The sequence below is a fragment of the Artemia sp. Qi Xiang Cuo genome, chromosome 15 (assembly GCF_049724085.1).
Source record: "Artemia sp. Qi Xiang Cuo chromosome 15, ASM4972408v1, whole genome shotgun sequence".
Lineage (NCBI taxonomy): Eukaryota > Metazoa > Arthropoda > Branchiopoda > Anostraca > Artemiidae > Artemia > Artemia sp. Qi Xiang Cuo.
Window position 1 is genome coordinate 35,973,050 of NC_142808.1, and position 22,015 is coordinate 35,995,064.

The 22,015-nt window shown below is 34.7% G+C and overlaps 1 protein-coding gene across 1 annotated transcript in view; it reads right to left on the reverse strand.

Moving 5' to 3' along the window:
* Nucleotides 1-247: 247 nt before the first annotated feature.
* Nucleotides 248-22,015, reverse strand: part of LOC148943616 (DNA-(apurinic or apyrimidinic site) endonuclease 2-like) — a 52,191-nt gene continuing 30,423 nt past the window's right edge. Inside the window, exons 4-6 of the mRNA XM_089101180.1 lie at nt 20,329-20,547; nt 12,799-13,425; nt 248-1,687 (exon numbers count right to left, since the gene is read on the reverse strand). Coding sequence (XP_088957306.1) covers nt 1,487-1,687; nt 12,799-13,425; nt 20,329-20,547 — 1,047 coding nt within the window. The 3' untranslated portion in view covers nt 248-1,486. The remainder of the gene's footprint in view (nt 1,688-12,798; nt 13,426-20,328; nt 20,548-22,015) is intronic.

Here is a 22,015-nt window from a genome sequence, read left to right on the forward strand (position 1 = left end):
CTAAAACCATTTTTTTGGTACGATTACCCTGGCAAAAAAGAAAAATAAAGAGAAATATCACGACTTCCCATGCAAAAAATAGGTCCACGCTTTTTCTAATAATAGTGGAAAGCAATCTACTTTTTTTAGGTTTGGCATCGGTGATTCTCAGAATTCAGTCTTAATGCACGCCCAACACAATTTTTGAAGAGAATAAGGGTATTTTACGAAATTTTCATAAATTTGTTATCAGTATAAACTTTTACCATTAAAACTAGCCAAAATAAGTTACCATTCCTGAATTACCTTCAGATGGCAATTCTTCCTCACTAGACGGCTTATTTTTGTTTTGTATCCGAAACGTATTTTGAAATTTTCGATTGCTATGGACTGGACTCCGTTTGCAGCCATGATAACAGCTATCTTCACTTATAACAACAAAATTCATTTCACGAATGCAACTCTACTGAAGTAAAGATAACAAGGTCAAACCATATCTCTTTAAAAATTCGAAAACACTGCTGCATATAGGTAGCTATTTTCATGATAGTTAGGCAGAAAGAATAATGTGATTTTGATCTTTCATGAGCATAGAGATCAAGGCATTGTTTTATGGCATGAAACGATTCGAATTCAAGTGTCGTATAGACTGCTATGGAAAATAATTTTGACCTGAAAAAGTAGGTCATGCCAAGTAAAATAAACCGATCAAACTGAAAATAGCCAAATTGCAAGCCACGAGCCCGTGGGAAAAATTTTTACAACGAGTAACCGTCAAAATAACCCAGTTTGGCATAACCACAGTTCATATAATTATCCGTCAAAATAGTCAAAGAGTAACTGTCAAAATAACCAAGTTTGGCATAACATAGGCCAATACGGCAATGCTGATGTATACCTAGATGCAAACTGACGTGTCTAAAATTTTTACACCAGTAACCGTCAAAATAACCCAGTTTGGCATAATCTAGGCCAATACGGCAATGCTGATGTATATCTAGATGCAAACTGACTTGTCTAAAATTTTTACACCAGTAACCGTCAAAATAACCCAGTTTGGCATAACCACAGTTCATATAATTCATATAATTTCATATAATATATGATTGGATAATTATATGAACTGTGGGCATAACATACGCCAATACGGCAATGCTAATGTATATCTAAATACAAACTGACGTGTCTAAAATTTGTTTATATGCATTTTTGTTAATTTTTTACTGGTCGGACAAAATTTTCAGGGTGTCAAACCTCGTAGCCTCCCCCCCTCCCTGGATACGGCTTTGATGTCATGTGTTTTCATTCCTAAGGAAAGTTGTTCTTGAGAAAAGTGTGTGAGATGAAGATCCCATGGAAGGAGAAAAAGAGAAAAAATGACATTCGACCAACTGAGAAATCAATTAATCCTCTGTAAATAGTATAAAATAATCTTTGGAGATACAACGTTATGTTTTTTATTTTATTTTTATCAAATATAAAAAAATGACAAAGATAAATAAACAAGTCATTTAATCCACTGAAAAAAGTCACATTTAGCCTGAGGATCGCCAGCATGTCCCTCCCCTCTTGGACATACCCAGAATTGGCGGCCATAATTAGCTCCTTTCTTCTTGACAGTCCTTAAGAGGCATGACTCCGTATGTCCTTTACACTTTGGTGGTTTTGGAGGACCTTTTAGTACCTTTTTCCAAGCAGTTATTGTCTCCTGTAAAAAAAGAAAAAGAAAAAAAAGCTAGTACATGTCTCACCAAAAACTATTAAGCTTTTTTTTCCAATGACATTTAATTATAAATTCTATCGTAAAACTTTAGAAGCTGAGAATAGAGAAAAACTGGGTGACCAATTTCAATCCACCAGCTAATACCACTGATCTTATCAAGGACCATCATAGGCAGCACATTAAACGGGAGGGATGTTTGTTGCTCCCGCAACATTTTTGTTAACGAAGCCGACCAAAGGTTGCTGCAACACTTCACGCTGCCCAAGTTTCATAATCCTGATTCTATTTCCCTGCTTGCAAACACCATTCAATGCCCATGAGGGAATCTTAATACCGTAAACACTAAAATTACAACGTAGAAACACCGTGGGTAAAATTTTAATCAAAACAGTGCGGAATCAAGTTAAGTTCAGTTTACGACAAACAAAAATTACCATAAACAAAAAAGGAGCTACCCTCTTAAACCCCTAAAGACCCAACTACCATTGCACATTACAGAGCAGGTGGTGTTAAAGAAACTGCGACCCTGCTAGTTTGATGTACTGCTAATTAGCTGAACTACTTTGAGCTAGGGTATACGAAAGGATTTTAAATTATAAGTATATCCTCTGTGTTTATTATCCATAAACTAATAACTCCAGAAAACGAATAATACAGTCCTCTCCCTTCTACCCTATTAATATCTATATTGTTGTGATTTCCCATATAAATTCTATATTTCCCATCTAATTAACCAGCCTTTTGGTTATTTCCCAATTTGCCTTCTTTTAGTCTGTCAGAAATAAATCTTTCTGGAGGTGCATGTGAAGAGTTAATTTTCTTTAGATCTCAGAAAACCGGTTTCATAGCAAAAAAGACAATTGGCGGGTGATAGAATGCATTGGACTTGTATAATTCGCACATTAGGGGGTGTAGATGAGGTTAGGTTAGGGGCACTGTCCGAATACTTTACCAACACCCCTCACCCCCTAATTTGCCAATATATAGTCCAAATTATATTATCATATAAATTAAAGGTTATATAAAGGTTATATTTCAATAGGATCAACCTAATTTTATTTCTTGGGTGTGTTTCGTTTAATTAACAAGTACATTCATACCCGATTTTCAAATGAAAAGTTTTAATTTATGAGAATCTTATATCAGAAGATAACTTGGACATACATAATTATGCCTAGCAGTCACCCTTACTTTGGGTTTAATTCCAGAATTTTTCTGTTTTTAAAAAAATTGGACAGAGGGCTATTATTTCATTCCTCTATCCAAAAAAAAGAACAGGTAAATTATACAAAACATATAAGAAAGGGGAAAGCCCTTTTAAGAAAAAAGTTTCACTTTGCGAGAATCATACATCAGGAGATTGCTCGGAAACACACAATAATGTGTAGTAGATACCCTACCTTGCGTTTAAAAACAACAACCACATATAGAATAGTTTAAATGGGCTCCTCACTTATCCTCATCAGTTCAAATATTTTATCACCATCTTTTTTTGCTTAAAAATTTTAGAAAAAACACTTTATTTCAAAGATAATGTAGACTACCTACTACAAGAACACAAATTTTGTCTTTGACAACCCACGGTTTTTCAAAGTTTGTCAAGAACACAAAGTATTTCAAAGGGTATGCAACCACAAGTACATAAAGTTTGTCTTAGCATTCCTCAGAGCAACACGAAATTTTCTGTTTTTTTTGGGAGGTACAGACTGGGGTTTCAGTTCACTGATGATATACATTCTAGAGCAAGTGAAAACTAGATTTTGTCTGAATAGAAGCTGTAGATTTAAAAATTCTCAATGTATATACTTAACAAAGACAGAGACAATTACGTTTACAATAGCACTTTACTTGACAATAGTATATACATCTTGAACCTCTTTATTCCTCTATAGCTCTTTACCTCTATATATCTCTTCAAGTCAAACAATCTTTGTTTAAAGTTAAAATCACGTTTGAAGAATCGAAGGACGTTTTTTCGAACTTATCGAAAAAAGAATATCAAGTTTTTTTTGAGGGCATAAACAGGAAGCTTTTACTTGCTTCAAACACGATTTTACTGGTTGAAATAAATTTCTCAGGGACGTAAATGGAAAAATCATCCGTGCCATAGAAGCTTCAGAGGAGTTAAAGATGTATTAAATAGCCAATCGTCGTCGGTTGATTAATTGGGAGATTGAATCGAAATTTTCTGAGAAATTTTAATATGGAGGGGGGGGGGAGGGCTTGACAGGACTTAGAAATTTGTGTTTTGGGAATGGAGACAAAATACTTTCCCTTATCCTCAATAAACATTATACGCTGCGGTTTTATTCCTTCTTTAATGCCGTCTTGGGAATATTTTCATCAACACAAATAAAATCAATAGGCTACCATCTCACCAGCACCATCTTATAGGTAAAAGAACACCCAGTTTTTCATAGCATTTCTTGGTAAAATGCTAAGTTTTCAGCAGTTTTGGTAGCAGTTAGGTGACTCATTAGTGACATCTATTTTGGATCATCCAATAATTAGATGGCGATACTGTTTAAAAGTGTCAATTAAAAATTCTCAGTTTATACACAGTGTATAATACACACAACAACATTGTGTGATTTTTTTTATTTTCAGCAGATCGTAAGCCAAAGCCATGTTTTGAAATGCTGATCAATCAATCAATTGATCAATTTTAGCTACTACATTTGATAGCTAATACATTCCATTATAATATTATTATATTCCATTATTCCATTATTAACTTTTCAAATTCAATTCTTATATTTAATTAATTAGAAATTCAATCAAAATCATACACTAATATTTGAATGAATACAACGGATCAATTCGGTAAATACAATTCTGCATTCTTGTTCGATATAATATATATGAACCATTTTACGTAAAAAAAAAGAAAATTCCTTTTATAGAAATCACAGGCATGTATACATCAACACATTTTCTCAACCGAAAATAGTTAAAAGTGACAGTTTATGTCCTAGTAGCGCATTTTCAGTTTTCCAGATTGACGAAAAGGGAGAAAAGAATTTATTATATATTTAACGTAATATTATTTATATTTAAGTTTGGTACCTTTTGCTCTGATTTCATAAAAACTGTACAGTTTATGTAAGCAATACCATTTCCTGTTTTTTCAGCATATCATCAAATTTGGTACAAATTTTTGCGCAACAAACTGGTGTATTGAAGTTACTCAAATTGACTTGTTGTTTAAGGCTATTCTTACACTTTATTTATTATTTTTTACGTGATATTTTAACTGTTTTTTTTTCTATTTTGATCTGTTCTTCGGGATTATTTTATCTGAGTTATTTAGTCTACATGTGTACTGTAAGCCGGAAATTTTTATTGACCCGAAGAACAGTGCTGTCTTTTTCGTATCTCTCGTTTTGACTGGCTAAGTCTCGTGGACATTTAAATCCAAGTAAAATAAAACTTACACTACGGTGGCAGCGGTAGCTTCTAGTAGAGATCGAACCACGGCCCATAGTACCCAAAAATTAAAAAATGTTTTTTTCAAAAACTGACTAAGAAATGGTAACTATTATATCGATTAGTCTTAATGGTAAAATGTTATTTCAAAAAGAAATTTTTGGGAATTTTGAAAAATAGCCTGAAATTTTGCAAAATGGCGTTGGATCGAACCAAAATGTACACCACTTGAATCATCAAAACTGAAAACCCTAAACAGAAAACTTAAACAGAACCCTAAACAGAAAACGTCCCCTGGCTTGAGTAACAAGAAAAATTACTTTTTTTGTATGGGTAGCACTGATGTACCCTCTTTTTTTCTTTTTTTATCCATTTCTAGTTTGGCATTGAAACATTATTGGAAGAGGTTCATTCGAAAAGAAATTGCTGTATCTACTTGCTTTTGTAAGTACCAAAACATAACGTTAAAAATAAATCGATTTTTTTGGCAAAAAACTGCATCTTCATATGCAAGATGATGTATGACGTCATAATCGTAGGCTACAACCATAGTTGACGTTATAGTAAAACTATATGATAACGTTAGTTGCAATGACGACATGTAACAATATAAAATGCTGGCAGGTCACCTTAACACCTTAACAGTTAGTTAAAACAGTTAGTAAAAGTCACCTTAACAGTTAAAGTTGGTAATTCCTGAGACCATCTTGCATTAAGGTTAACCAATAATTCAAAAGGAAGCAAGGTTTTACAGGCAAGTGGCTAAGGCACCTCCCCCCCCCCATCAAAAGAGATTATCTTCTTCATCTTCTTCATAATTTCCTTCATAAATTCTTCTTCATAATTTAACGACATTACAATATAAGTTATATTTTTCTTGCTCTTTTAATAATTTTGCGAAGTAAAAATATTTGACGTCAAGAATGCTATAAAGGGGCCTAAACATTTGTTCAATAGCCACACCTTCTTTAGAATATTTTCCTTAAGAAATACATAAAGCTATTACAACAAATTCTAGAATTCTGAGAATTATATAATTATGAATCATTTAGCATTTTTTAATTTCACAGAAATTGCACAAGTTAGATAATCAATAACATTTCCCTTTTTTATGGGCTTAACACCAAAACTGAGATAAATTTCGAATTAATAAACTGGCCAATTGAATTTAAGCTTAATTTAAATCTTTATTCTTATACTTGTTAGGATTTTTATCTTATTCATTAAGATATACTTTTTATCCTATTCATTGTTATTATTAATTAAAAAAAACTTTCCAAAAAATAAGTTTTTCAAAGAAAAGTAAAGGCCATTTTAAACTTTAGCTCAGGAGATACAAATACCTGTTAAAATTCAAACTCAAAATGACCAGAAATTACTATAAAAGAATAAATGAAACCCAAAAAGAACAGAAATTAAATAAACAATCATAGCAAAAAACATCCAACAAGTAATAATATAAATAAATAGATAGATCTTAAAGCAAGTAATGCTTAGATTGAATATGAAAATCAAGCTTAAAACGAAAACAAATATTTTGCTATTAAAGTATAAATGAAACTTAAAAACGAACAGAAATTAAATAAACAATCAATGCGAACAAACATACAATATACGATATACAATATCGTATATTAATGTAAATGAATAAATAAATCTTAAAACGAGTGAAACTTAAATTGAATATGCAAATCAAGTTTGAATCGAATAAAAATAACTACAAACAAGAGTTTGGGTATCGCTTCAGTGCAGGAGCCTAAAACCTACTGCGTCATTGGCGCTTTAATGAAATCAATTCTTTGAAATGTTTTAACTTTTGTAACTTTAAGAAATAAAAAATTAGTTAAGATTTAAAGGAATAAATATCAGCACATGTATATTAGATTGACAATGCACATTTTCTTTCAGTAGATTCATTTCAATTTTTTTTTCAGTAAAGTACAAATGATATTCTGGCTTTTAGAAAGCATAGGGGTTTTGAAACCTACTCACATTAATTTATGCTCGTTACTCTAATATTCATTTTAATTTTTGTTCGTTTCGGGTTTCATTTATTTATTAATACTTATTTGGGGTAGTTGTATGCTTGGTAGATTATATGATAGTCCGGACGCCAGGTGTTGAAAATGTGAATCATACCACGACGGAATGGGGCTGCTACGAGAATTAGCATACCCTCCACCCCCTAAATTGACCATGCGGATTCAAAAATACCAATGGCACTTGCTTGCGAGTGGTGGAACACTCTGAAACTTGGCATTTTATTATACTTTGGAGTTTCATGCAAGAAAATGCATGTTCCACAAAGTTTGAGGTACAGTTTTCTGCTCAAATAGAAATGCCTAGAAGCCATAGAATGTATTCATAACAAACTAACACGATTAGTTAGAAAAAATGGCAGAGTTAAAAAAACATGGCAAAACTATATGAGTCTTGAACAGTCTTGGAAAGTATAAACAAAATCAAATTGAATATTGTATATATGATTATATTAATTTTTGAAAGATCCATCAGTTCAAGATTTTTTTTTTTCACTGTAATTTTTATTTTCATTTCAATGCTGTAAGAACTCGAAAAGAATAAATTTTTAATATACGAATAATTTGTTTTCAGTGAAGCACCAATGAAGCAGAAGGCTTTTGGTTTTTACAGTTAAAGAAGGGGGCAGTATCCAAATTTTGTTTTTAGTGAAACTATATTTGTATTGACCAATCTTTAAAAGAACTAATAAATTAAACTGAATATTTGATGCATAATGATACTACTTGCTAAAAGCTCATCAGTTCAAAATTTTACTGTAATTTTAATATTTATTTTCAATATTAAGTACAAAAGAAAACATTTGTAATATAATTTGTTTTCAGTAAAGCGCCAATGACGCAGTAGGTTTTAGGCTTTTGCAGTGAGGCGATACGCAAAATCTTGTTTGTAGTTATTTTTATTCGATTCGAACTTGATTTGCATATTCAATTTAAGTTTCACTCGTTTTAAGATTTATTTATTCATTTACATTAACATATATAGTATGTTTGTTCGCATTGATTGTTTATCTAATTTCTGTTCGTGTTAAGTTTCATTTATACTTTAGTAGCAAAATATTTGTTTTCGTTTTAAGCTTGATTTTCATATTTAATCTAAGCATTACTCGCTTTAAGATCTATTTATTCATTTATATTATTACTTGTTGTGCTTTTTGCTATGATTGTTTATTTAATTTCTGTTCGTTTTGGGTTTCATTTATTCTTTAATAGTAATTTCTGGTCGTTTTTTGTTTGAATTTTTACATGTATTTGTATATACAGAGCTAAATTTTAAAATTGCCTTTAATTTTATTTGAAAAAATTATTTTTCGTAAAGTTTTTTTTTATTAATTTTTGTTCGTTTTTGATTTCAAAAAGTTTCAAGTTTTTATGGAATGGGGGGGGGGGGGGTTACTTACTGTCAAATTATTCTTTAATTTAAAAAAATGATCTAGAACTTTAAATTTAAATCGAAAGAGGCTTTTTTTCAAAGTCTATACGATTACCTCTTTGATAAAAACCTTATATATGAACAATAGACAGCTTGCATAACTTGTGGACAGCAATTGACAACAATGAATGGATTGAAAAAAATAGCTCCAATAAGGGGGTTCAGACCATTTCACTTACTGACACAAAGGCATCACAACTGTTTGGAATTGACCTTAATAGGATTTTGTGTGCCAAAGCAATTTTGCATCTATCACAGAGTATGTATTTTAACCTTATAATTGGATATTTATAATGGATTTCCTATGTTCTTCCCATACAAAACCCCTTCCCATAAGTTATAAACCCCCCTTAATAAGTTATGCCCCACGACATAAATTAAAACGCCTACACCCAGGCCCTGGTGGGCTGTGTCGACCCCAGAGTTTTTTTGTTCTCAGAATTCTGAACTATTTTAACAAAAGGTCTATCTCAAATTTTTTATCGGATGCATTTAGGGCTTGGAGGAGGGGGGGGGGGCTAGGTACCATCCAATCTCTTTTTAATCTTAAAAATTGAACAAGAACTTTCAATTTTCAGTCAAATGAGCCCTCTCTAAAGTTTAGACGAGCATCCCTTTCATAAGAAATAATGGGAAGGATTCGGAGAATCCTTAAATTAAAAACTTTGCCCCGAGGGCTGTGGGGGAGTTGTCATCCTCACAAACCAAATTTCCAGAACTTAAAACTACGTTTAATAAAATGGCTGTCTAAAAATTTTTATTAGATGTGTTTGGGGAAAAGGTGGGCGTGAGAGGGGGGTTAGTTGCCCACAAACCACTTTTGACTAATAAAAAGGGCACTAGCCCTTTGAATTTTCAGACGAATCAGTCTTTTATTAAGTTTGGACGACACCGCCTTCTATAAAAACCTTATATGCCCCCAGGGTATAACTTAAAACCCTTGCCTTGAGGGTTGTGGGGGAGTGTCCTCTCCCCTGGATCTGCCACTGCCTTACACTCTCTGTTTCTTTCCTTGTTAGGGAGGAGAGCAGATGCCTAATAGGTGTGTGCTAATACCAAAACATTTTAACTCTCATCTGACCTTCAGGTATAAACAGAATTAGTTCAAAGGATGGGGTGGGGAAAAAGGGCGTGTGGGTTTTTTTTTGCCCTTCGATCAATTTTGACTCTTAAGACCTGGACTAGAATTCCAATTGCTAATCAAATAAGCCATTTTTGACGTTAATGCGAGAATCCCGTTCTACCCCCGGGCCCTATGGGATTTTTTTGGCACCGGGGTTTTCTTACTTAACCTTTCAACTATTTTTAACAGAATGTTATTTTTAATCGTGGCAGATAAAGCAGCTCTGGGGAGAAAGTATACAAAATGTTGAAGCTATATAAGATTTATTCATTTATTCATATAATAATTAACAAACAATATATAAGGCTATCCTCCCATTTGCGCTATAAATGGGAGGATATTAGGGGGTCGGGTTTAACCCGAAGGGGTGGGCGGACGGGGCTGGATGTGCACAACCTTCCCGTTGGTGGCCCTGTTTTCACTAATCTTAGGGCACAACTAAAAAACAATAAAACATTGAAACCTTATTGCCCTTATGACATTTAGTTTTCTATTGTCTAAAACATAGTAACATAAGAAAATTAATCTAAAAAACTAAAATAACTTTACACAAGAGATAACCATTCACAAGCAGTATATAGAGCTATCCTGCCATTTGTGCTGCAAATGCGAGGATATTACGGGGTTGGACAGACCTATCCTCCCATTTGCACTCCAATCACTTTTGACTGTTAAAAAGGTTACTATCCCTTTGAATTTCAAATTGAATGAGCATTTTTTGAAGTTTCTATGACAACACCTTCTATAAAAACCTTATATGCCCCCAGGGCATTACTTAAAACCCTTGCCCTGAGGGTTGTGGGGGATTGTCTCCCTCAAAAATATGTTTTATCTCTGAAAATCAACTACGCTGAACAAAATGGCTATCTCAAAATTTTGATTGGATGTCTTTGGGGAATGATGGGCGTGGGGGGGGGCTAGTTGCCCTCCAATCACTTTCGACTATTAAAAGAGCACTATCCCTTTGAATTTACAATCGAATGAGCCTTTTTTGAAGTTTCTACGACAACGCCTTCTATAAAACCATATCTTAAAACCATTGCCCTGAAGGTTCTGGGGGAGTGTCCTCCTCAAAAACATATTTTCTATCTGGAAATCAACTACGCTGAACAAAATGGCTATCTCAAAATTTTGATTGGATGTGTTTAGGGAAATGATGGGCGTGGGGGGGCTAGTTGCACCCCAATCACTTTCGAATATTAAAAAGGGCACTAGCCCTTTAATTTCCAATCGAATGAGCATGTTTTGAAGTTTATATGACAACGCCTTCTATAAAAACCTTATATGCCCCCCCCCCCCGGGCATAACTTAAAACCCTTGCCCGGAGGGGTGTGGGGGAGTATTCTTCTCAAAAATATATTTTCTATCTGGAAATCAACTAAGCTGAATAAAATGGCTATCTCAAAATTTTGCTTGGATGTGTTTTGGGGAATGATGGGCGGGGGGGGGGGGCTAGTTGCCCTTTGAATGATTTGACTATTAAAAAGGCCACTAGCCCTTTGAATTTCCAGTCGAATGAGCCTTTTTTGAAGTTTTTACGACAACACCTTCTATAAAAACCTAATATACCCCCAGGGCATAACTTAAAACCCTTGCCTTGAGGGTTGTTGGGGAGTGTCCTCCTCAAAAACAGTTGCCCTCCAATCATTTTCGACTATTAAAAAGGGCACTAGCCCTTTAAATTCCAATAGAATGAGCCTGTTTTGAAGTTTCTACGACAACGCCTTCTATAAAAACCTTATATGACCCCAGGGCATAACTTAAAACCCTTGCCCTGAGGGTTGTGGGGGAGTGTCATCCTCAAAAATATATTATCTATCTGGAAATCAACTACGCTGAACAAAATGGCTATCTGAAAATTTTGATTGGATGTGTTTGGGGAAATTAGGGGCGTGGGGGGGGAGGGGGCTAGTTACACTCCAATCACTTTCGACTATTAAAAAGGGCACTAGCTCTTGAATTTCCAATCGAATGAGCCTGTTTTGAAGTTTATACGACAACGCCTTCTATAAAAACCTTATATGCCCCCAGGGCATAACTTAAAACCCTTGCCCTGATGGTTGTGGGGGAGTATCCTCCTCAAATATATATTTTTTATCTTGAAATCACCTACGCTGAACAAAATGGCTATCTCAAAATTTTGATTGGATGTGTTTGGGGGACTGATGGGCGTGGGGGGGGGGGGGCTAGTTGCCGTCCAAACATTTTCGACTATTAAAAAGGGCACTAGAGCCTCTCGATTTCCAATCGAATGAGCCCCCTTTGAAGCTTCTACGACGACCCCTTCCATATGAAGTGCCTCTGGAAAAAAATAATAAATAATAATAAAGCATTGGAGCCGTATGGCCTTTACTATAGGCAACACTACAGCGTTGCCTCTGATATTATACTATATTGTTGCATTATTTTATGATAGTACCATTTTACACCATTATAATTATGTTATTTTATTACTTCTTGCATCGTATTTTGACACTTAAATCCTGACAAAGTAAACACACATGTTATAAAAATTCGAACAATAACATAATCAAAAAAGAGTTTTTCGGATAAATAACTAACAACCCAGACCCCTTGAACAAAATGCCACGGGTTTCCCAATGACATTCTAAAATTATAAAATAAATTATACGATTTATGCTCTTTTGAGGATTTTTGAAGTGGAAGCGCAGCGAAGTTGAGAAAGGTGTATTTTTTAGGGGTTAAAGATGTATTGAATAGCCAAATTGTGTTTTGCAAAGGCAAGTAAGCAAGGTAAGCTCATTAAGCAAGAACAACCGCATTGGGATGCAAATTTGTTTTCAGCGTCTCTACCTCAAATGAAGACTCTATACCGTGCTAGGTCCCCTTCAGGTCCCCTTCAGGAACCTTCAGTTCCCCTTCAGGTACCTTCAGGTCCCCCTGACCTCAAAGTTTTATTCTGAGAGTATTTCTCAGTGTTACATTTCCTTCATATAGCACACAAGTTTTTGTTTATTTTTAAGTTTATTTGGAATTAAATTTCAAGTAAAATTGAGAAAATTCAGTGGTATGACTCAAGGGGTTACATAATAATGATGAAGAAGATGTTGCTTACTTGCGACGATGATGGGGATACAACATCTTCTATTGCTTCTTTAGTTGTCCTCTTTTCTTCTATAGCTGCAGAAACAATACACTCTTCTTCTTTGTAATTTTCGTCTTCTTCTTTTATGCTTTTCTTTTGTGTCAGCTTTTCCTTCATTACAAAACTAAGCATTGTCTGTTGTCCATTGAATGTCCGTTTTATACCACGAGGATTTTCCTTCATCTTTTCGGACTTTGGGACTTGTATAAACGCCTTTTCTACTTTACTAAAAAATCCCATTAGTTTCTGTTGTCTTCCAGAAAATTCCTTGTAGAACTTAGAACATGAGCTGGGTAGATTTTTTGCAGGGATTGGTCTAGCGTTAAACTTCGCTTCCACGGGACAATGGTCACTTCCCATGACTTCAGGTCTAATATCACAATGAGTGCAAAATTTTGCAAATTCGCTATCGCATACTATATAGTCAATCCGTGTACCATAATTATTGCTTCTTGCATTAATAAAAGTATTCCAGCATGTATAAGCGCGCTCGCGTCCTGGACTGAATTTTCGAAAAAGATCAACAAAATATGGTTGGTCATTTTTTTCTTTCAAAATTTCACTTAACCACTTTCGACTCGGGTTATCCTCAAACTCCTATAAATGAAAATTATAAAATAAAGAAATTAAAAATCAACTAAATAAATAAAATAAAAATATTTTTTCGATTTATTATACATTTATTATATATTATATTTTATCATAATTGTATATTATTTTATTGTATGTTATAACTTTATTTTTATTATTATATATTATCATTATTATTATATATTTTATATATTATACATCTATTATAAATTTATGTATTTCTCCCACAATACAGAAAGCTGTCACTTGTCAGACATAAATACAAATAATAAAACACATGGAGTAATTATACAACCAAACAAAACAAACACAATCAACACATCATATTTTGATGTGTTCACGTTTATACTAGTAAAAATCACAACTGAAAACTAATCACTACTGATTAGTAATTATTTAAAGTAACGAATGATAATTAAATTAAATTAGTGATTTTAATTTAAAAGTGATTCTAGTTGGTAATCATCACAGCTGGTAAATATCACTAATGAGCTCTTTAATTGTTCACAATTTTCAGAACATACAACATTATTTGGTCTTTTGTTTCCGAGAAGTTTTTTGATCGAAAGTTAGGTTTTATTGTTGTTTTTTTTTTTTTTTTTTGTTCTATTTTGCTGAGGACTAATATTTTAAGAAAACAAATTTTTTTTAGAAAACAAATTTTTTAATTCAATGTTTTTTTATTAAAATATTTGTTTTTGTTTTAAAACTATCTTCGTAAAATGTTAAGACCTTTACCAGCCTCAGCAGCGCGAGAACATATAAGAGAAGACAAAGATCCGGAAGCAAAATACCAAAGACAAGAGACCATCGAAGTTCCACAAAAGCAATATACTCAAATTTGCAGTCAAGCTCTTGTTGGAGCTTCAAAAAAACGGGAGAGTACAAATTAAATCTTCCACTAAAGAGAAGCTTGAAAATCGTCTAGAAAAAGATCTATATCACACCAAATGAATCCATGGTTTTTATTGTCCATCATCAAGTAAACAATCACAAAGATGGAGTAGAAAGAAATAGATAAGGAAAAAAAACTCACACACACTCAGTGCCACTAGTGAGGCGCGGTACACAGTGTAGTACGGATCTAATGTGCGCCTGAATTGGCTAATTCAGTCTTTAACTGCTTCAAAGAGTCTGCTATTTTCTACTTTTCTGAAACTCGCAAGTTTTTCATCCATGGGGGAAGATTCAGTAGATATTTTCCCTATTTGAAAAACGTTGAACAGATCGTGCGTTTATCCTTATCAGACTTAATTGTCCAGAAAGGGAAAACCACAAGAACATGTGGCAAGCGCAATAGAACCTTGCTAGGACAAGGCGATTGTACATACGTTTACACCATACCAGCATACCATACCCCTTACGAACTTTCTCAGAGAAATTCGAGATAAGTAGTTTGCGCGTAGTATAATATCTGATGCAATCGGTAGGCCAAGATATGTCAGCTGTTCAGCAGAAGCCACCTCTGTATCACCAAAACGAGCGGTAACCGAACCAGGCTCTATAGCTTTACGGCTAAATACTATAATATCATTTTTTGATGGGTTGAAGGCTAAGCCTATCTTCTCATATTGCACGTTCAGAATACGATAATTATTTTCAATCTGCGACACGTACCTGCTAATATTAAAAATGTCATCAGCATAGTTGACAAGTGAAATGTCAATACCATCATAAATGCAACATATCTAAGACGACTGCTGAGTTCAATAATGCCGTCATTATACAGTGGGGGCGATGTGATTGCTCCCTGTCGAATACTTTTCCGTACGGGAATCACTTCATTGGAGACTTTTGGACAATGATGACCCTGTAGCACCTTAATTTTCACTTTCAGATTACTATACAATTTTCTTAAAACAACAATAATAGAGCGATTAACATCACGCTTAGAAGCAGAAAGCAAAATTTGTGCGTGAATACCCGAGTCGAAAGCTTGTCGGACATCATGTCCCGCAAAATGTAGTGTTTCATCAGACTCATGGGAATCAAGCAGAAGGTTTGCAATTAGACAATGTACATGTTCACGACTAACACCCTTTTTAAATTCGAACTGGGAATCTGGGGAACTACATACTTCATTAATCTGGTCAATGAAGAGGAGCTCAATAACCGGCACGACGGTTATTGACCGATATGCAGAGCAAGTTCTTGGATCTTTTCCCTTTTTAATCACGGGCGTTATTAGGCCAACGCAGAAAATATCGGGAAGATATCGGATAATATAAAAAATATTATCTGGTACAAAAAAGCTAGATTTTGAAATAATAAATCACTACTGAAAACTAGGTTAATGCCACAAATGTGATCAGCACCTGTTGAATACTTCTTTTTTAATTTTTGCACTAAATACCGAATCTGTGAAACCGACACAACAAAGCCTATATTATTCAAAGTGCACTGTAAATGGGAATATAGTTCTTTTTCATATTTAATTTCTAGCTCAGGGTTGGGCGGAGAAAATTCAAAGCTAAAGAGCGAGTTCCACTCAGTTTCCGAGGGTTGGGTTTTTTCGTGGTTGCACTTCTCACTTTTTTTTTACAACCTTCCAAACCCTCTGTGGGTTGTCTTTAAGTGATTCAGAATGCTTATCTATAAGATCAGCTTGATGTTTTGAAAAGCACTTTCCAAATTTGCGCTTAGTTTCCAGTCTGATAGCATTAACAATACCAACATGGGGACGTCCATATTCGTTCCAAACCCGGCACCAGAGCTTTGCACGATCGCAGGCCGCGACTGGTTCGGGATTCTGTGATCAGTTCGGAACCTCACTGCCAATTCACACTCGGCGGGAGGGGACAGCAGCATTTTCAGTGCATTGCAGGGCGTGAGTTATTTCTGCACAATAGGTATTAAGTAGAATGTGTTATTCATTCTCAGGGGTTGTGGATTGCTGCTGTAGTAGAAGGAAAGAGACTTTGATTTTTTTTAAGACACTATCATAGACCGACTTATAAAGCTGCACATCAACTTTGCCCCAGTCAGTTTTCACCTTCCATTGTTTGGCTGGCTTGAGAGCAGGTTCGAGAAGTTTGTTGATATCTAGGGTGCTCGAAATCGGAAGATGGTCAGAAACATTGATACCGGTAATGACATGACAAGGATTTCTTGCGGTGCCACCAGTAGAACATAATATAAAGTCCAGACCTGAGACGGAGCCAGAGTTGTGAACGCACGTGTAGTCTAGATCACTCTTTAGACCATGCAAGCTGCATTAAACTTTGCATCGGATTGAGCATCTCTGTAATCTGCTGGTAAATAAACAGAGAAAACCACTGAGTCAGCTACTTTAATGCCAATGAGAGAGTCCGACTGCTTAAGGACAGAGGCATTTAAGCGGCTACTTGCGAGCAGGGCAATCCCACCAGAAGGCCTGCCTCTGCCAGTTCGCTTAGCAGGTATACTGAGCACATCCGTTCTGTCAGTTAACCGAAGTAGACCAAGCACTTCAGCTGTCAGGAAGTGTTCTTGGAGGCACACTACGTCAAACTCAGACACCAACTGTTCGATTAGGGGCATTTTAAGCAGAATTCCGCCATTAACATTCCACGATACGATCTTTAAGGTAGGGGTAGTCATGATTGGATGATAGCTATTTGCAGTGCAGGACATTTAAAGCTGTAACAAGGGTGCGTGCTATACCTACGGAGAGCGCATTTCAGTGGTTTCTGGCAGGGGTCGTCTTTAGAGTTGGAATGATTTCCAGCAAAATGCGAGCATTTTTCATTATTGGAACAGTCTTTTTGCTATATGACCATAGCTCTTGCACTTATAGCAGCGTTTAGGTAGGAATCGAAACTCGTCAATTGCCAGATGTTCGAATCCTATTACTGGAGGGGATTTAATTGCACAGATCAGATGCTCCTTTCAAGGGAAGCGTAACTTGTAAGATCGTGTCTTGCCAACCTGGGTGGCCTAAGTGCAATTGTTGATAAGTCCACACAAATCAGTCTAACTGACAGTACTAGGGACATTTCTTATGATACCAAAGAACTATGGTTCACTTATTCATGTTTTAATTGACGAGTCGGCACTGCTTACTCCATTTCACTCCAACTAGATCACTAACAACAAGTTTCCATTTATCCTTTCGGGGCCTCAGCTCTACAGTGTTGCTGGAGCTGCTCCCGCACATTCTCATGAGATAATCATTGCGGGCGTCTGGATCACTCAGTCCTTTCGGTGGGTTTGTTAGTATGACTGCATAAGTCGGGGGGGGGGGCTGGAGAATTTACAGGAAAGGCAGGGGCTAGTTGTGACTGGCGCTCTGACTCGATGAAAGCTTTCGAACTTGGCAGTAAGTTCGTTAACTTTTCTAGTAAGCGTAGCCAAGACTTTGCCGGAGATCACAGGCTTCCAATATCACGAAACATGGCAGAGAAATCTTCTTTTCGTCACTGAGTTTGAGAGCTTTCGCAATATAAGCCATATTGTCAATAGCTTTGTCGCGCTGAGAGGGTTTCGTTGTTTGACCTGCTTCGGACCAAATAATCTTCTTAGCAAGCTATATATCACTTGCATCAAAAAATATGCTAAAAGTTGATAGCAGTTGTGCGCAGAGGAGGAAAAGGGAAATTCTCCCTTCAGGTTTACTAAAATGATTCTTCCCCTCATAAAATTGGACCTCAAACATTTCAATCATTGAATATTTTGCTTGAAAACATATTCTGCTCTCCCCCCCCCCCTCAAGAATTTAAAGATAAGTGGAAATCTCTACTAATGTTTGTTGAGAAGACCAGTCCCCAAACTAAAGACTGAGCCTAAAACCAAACTTTTTGAACCATTTTATATTTTCTTTTAAATACCTAAAATCACTCTTTACCACACAGTTACGTGGGAGGGAGGATCTAGTTGGCTAAAACATCCTATAATAATAAAAAAATCTTTGCAGCATTTTTATCGTCCACTACTTTCTTCATATGATTCACCTCGATTGTTGAAGTTTAGGGGAATTATCCCCCCCCAGAACGAAAATTACCACATCTATGGCTAGTCAGTCTTTATTTATTTTTTCTTTACAGTTTATTCGTTTTATCAACAAAAAAAAGAGACAGAGTTACGAAAATTCAGGCTTAAAAATACCCTCCTGGAAACATTTACCATCCCCTCCACTCCTGTTCAAGGCGGGACCTGAAAGAATCTATACTATAAGTGCTTGAGCGAAATTTCTGATAAATAGGCAAGCAAAATAAAGTTCTCAGGTTTCTTTGACAATGAAACATTTCTTTTCTGCTGGCATTATTTTGTGCTAACATCTATTTGATTTGTTATCATGTTTTGTATAAAAACATAATTATATTAAAAATGTGTTCTAAAACATCTCAACTATTAACGAAGTAACTGCAGCACCGAGCCGCCTGAGGCCAACACAGCTACACACGCTCCTCCTCCATCCCAATCTATGAAAAGCTCTCTTTACACCCTCCCAATAAGTCCTAATTTCCTTTAAATCCTTTCTTACAGTCTCTTCCCGCCCCATTTGGGGCCAACCTGCTTTTCGCATGGCCCTATACAGGTGGCCAAAAAGAAAAATCTTTAGCAATCTGTCATCCTTCATCCGCTGAACATGTCCTAGCCTGGCTACACACGTAAGGGTGACTACTTAATAGCCATCGTTATGTGTGCTCGAGTATTGTTCCTTTCAGCGGCCTTTTTAGCTCTTTTAAACCTGTTTTTCACTTTTTCTAGGATGCTATCTCTGTTTTACTATATTGTTGTTTTCTTCAGTAGATACCCCGGTTGCCAAGCTTTGAGAGTTTTCTCGGCTTTTCTTCTGTTTAGCTAGCTACGTCGTTATAACTATGAAAAAGCAGTTTTTTTTAAATGTTTATTTATTTTAATTATTATGCTTAGTTATTTAAAAAAGGCACTAGGCATAGCAATTTCCTTTCAAATGAAAGGAAATTGCTATGTATTTTCAGTTGGAATTCCATTTGATTCTCGCTGTCATTTATTCCATGCCTTTTGCTTTAGCTGTTCAGATTCATTTGTCATCTCATACAATTTCACATTCGTCATAGATACCAAAAACGATACGATCCACCTCAGGAAAAAATGATGAAAGTCGCTCTTTAAATGTATATGAATGTCGTCATTCACATGACTGTTTTTCCAAAATTAAGGCTCTAAGCAAATTTTCCCAAGTCGTGATTTATCTAGATCTTTTTTCAGGCCAGAAAATGATAGCGTGCAAATTTTCAGAAAAAGTTATGGAACTATTCTCGAGAAAAAATTATGAAACTGTTTTCGAGAAAAAATATATACGTACAATTATGCTTGCCAAATGTGGAGTGCCGCTGGCCAGTTTGTATATTTCAATATATTTATTTTTTACACCATATAAAACATATCATGTGCTATGGTTCCAAGATATTTGATTTGTATGGAATAGTAAAGCCAACAATAAAAAGTTATGAAAAGAATGCTCAGTATGCCTGTTGGTCTAGGGTTGATAGCTTTGGCATCGTAGGTTCAACGTCAGCATAATTTTTTAAAGCAAATTATCTTTAATTCCTTTTCATAGTTTATCAAGAATTTGAAATCAAGATTATTTCAAACATCACTTCAAAAAAATTAGGCTTTATAGAATATAAAATATAGAATATAGAATATAATTATAGAATATAGAATATAAAAGTATGTTCAACAAACAAAGCCCTGAAAATGTTTCATTTTCAGTAATTTCAGTGAAAACACGAGTTTAAAAAAGGAGAAAATTATAAATAAAAAATAAAGGTTGCGTTAGATAGTATTTCACACATCTTACTTATCCTGGGTTTAAAAGAAAAAACCAAGGAAAAGGAATAAATTAAAAAAAAAGAAAATTACAAAAAGGATATGAAGAATAACAAAGTAAAGAAATAACGGCAGAAAGAAGGAAGTATAATACAGAATAAGAAAAAGACTTACTAGGTTATTCGCACCTTCACAATGGTCTATCCTTTGATGTGAGATGTTGAAATCTCCAGCCAAAATGACAAATTTGCCAGATTTTAAGAGTTTCTTTGCCCGCAAGTTCAGTAGTTCTAAAAATTTCAGCTTGAAGGTCAGACGTTCTGGTTTTTCTGGGTCTACACGAGGAATATACAAGTTGAATATAACGACATTCCTTGCGACACCCTCTGGAAGCTGAAGAATACAACTATTTCAAGGTCATTAAGATACAAGCAGCCTTTATTAATTATAATTAATATTATTAATTTTTAATAATATTAAAAATATTTTAATAATATTTTTAATAATTAATATTATTGTAATTAATATTATTAATTATAATAAATATTATCAATTATAATTAATATTATTAATTATAATTAATATTTTTAATTATAACTAATATTAATAATTATAATTAATACTAAAAATTATAATTAATATTATTAACATTAATTAATAAACCCTTATTTAATAAAGCCCTTATTGATGCCTTTATTAATATGACTAGTATTTCCGATCGGAAATTTATTCCGAAACATCTAATAAGCTTTAGAAGCTGACAGAACATACCTTCAACATCAATTAGGTTGAATTAGGAATAGAGCGGCAATATACAGCTTAGCCTGGAAGAACATTTAAGCCATCAGTAACCGGTTGTTTTCCCGTCAGTGTTGCCACATCTGACGATAGATAACGTCAGTGTTGTCACATCTGACAATATAGATAACGGAAAAAAAATTATTTACGGTAAAGTGTTTCAGCAAAATGTCAAGACTATTGAACAAAGTCAAGCGTTGCTTTATTCTCGAATGCAGGAATACATCCAAGAAACTTAGAAAGATCCCATTTAACCGGCAAATGACAAGCATGTATAGCGAATAGTCGTAGCATAATTATACAGGTTCAAGGCCGTATCCAGGGGGGTTACGGGGTTTGAAATGTTTGTTTGACTCGTAAAATCATAACAAAAATGGATATAAACAAATTTTTATGCGTTTTTTGAGGGTTATTTTGTGTAACTCCCCCCTCCTGAAAAAATTCTTGTGTAAAACACCCCTGGAAAAAAAAATCCTGGGTACGGCTCTGTACACATTATTTGTTCTTCCTTTTCTTTGTCAAAATAAACACTACGATTTACAAGAAGTTGTCATCAGTAACTGCCAACAGGAAACAGGAATGCTTATAGAAAAGGACAAAATGGTGCAGGCCGAAAATAATCAAGAAGGATTTCCCATATTAATATTCTATATTCTATAAATATTCTATAATTATCTTGAAATCTGCCAATGTTTTTAACACCCCCATCTCTTAAAATCAATTACGGTTTTATTAATTGCGTCAATTTTAGTCAATTACGGTCACCCACAACTGAAACACCGTTTCTAACACCCTATTTGCCAGCAATGGCTCAGGAGGATCTTCATCCTTTTATTCCCCTTTTCTAGATCTAAAAAAAGATGTATGTATACATTCTAGGTAGGTCTAAATCCAAAGCGATGACTCAAATTGCCTACGCACAAGATGTTACTTTTGGATGCTTACTTCATGATCGCCGAAGAAATCATTAACTTGGAAGGAAACTAAAGGTTTTAAATATGGCAAACCATCTGCCCAGTTATATTTTTCTGAGGGAATGGATGGGCTTCCAACAAGTGGTCAG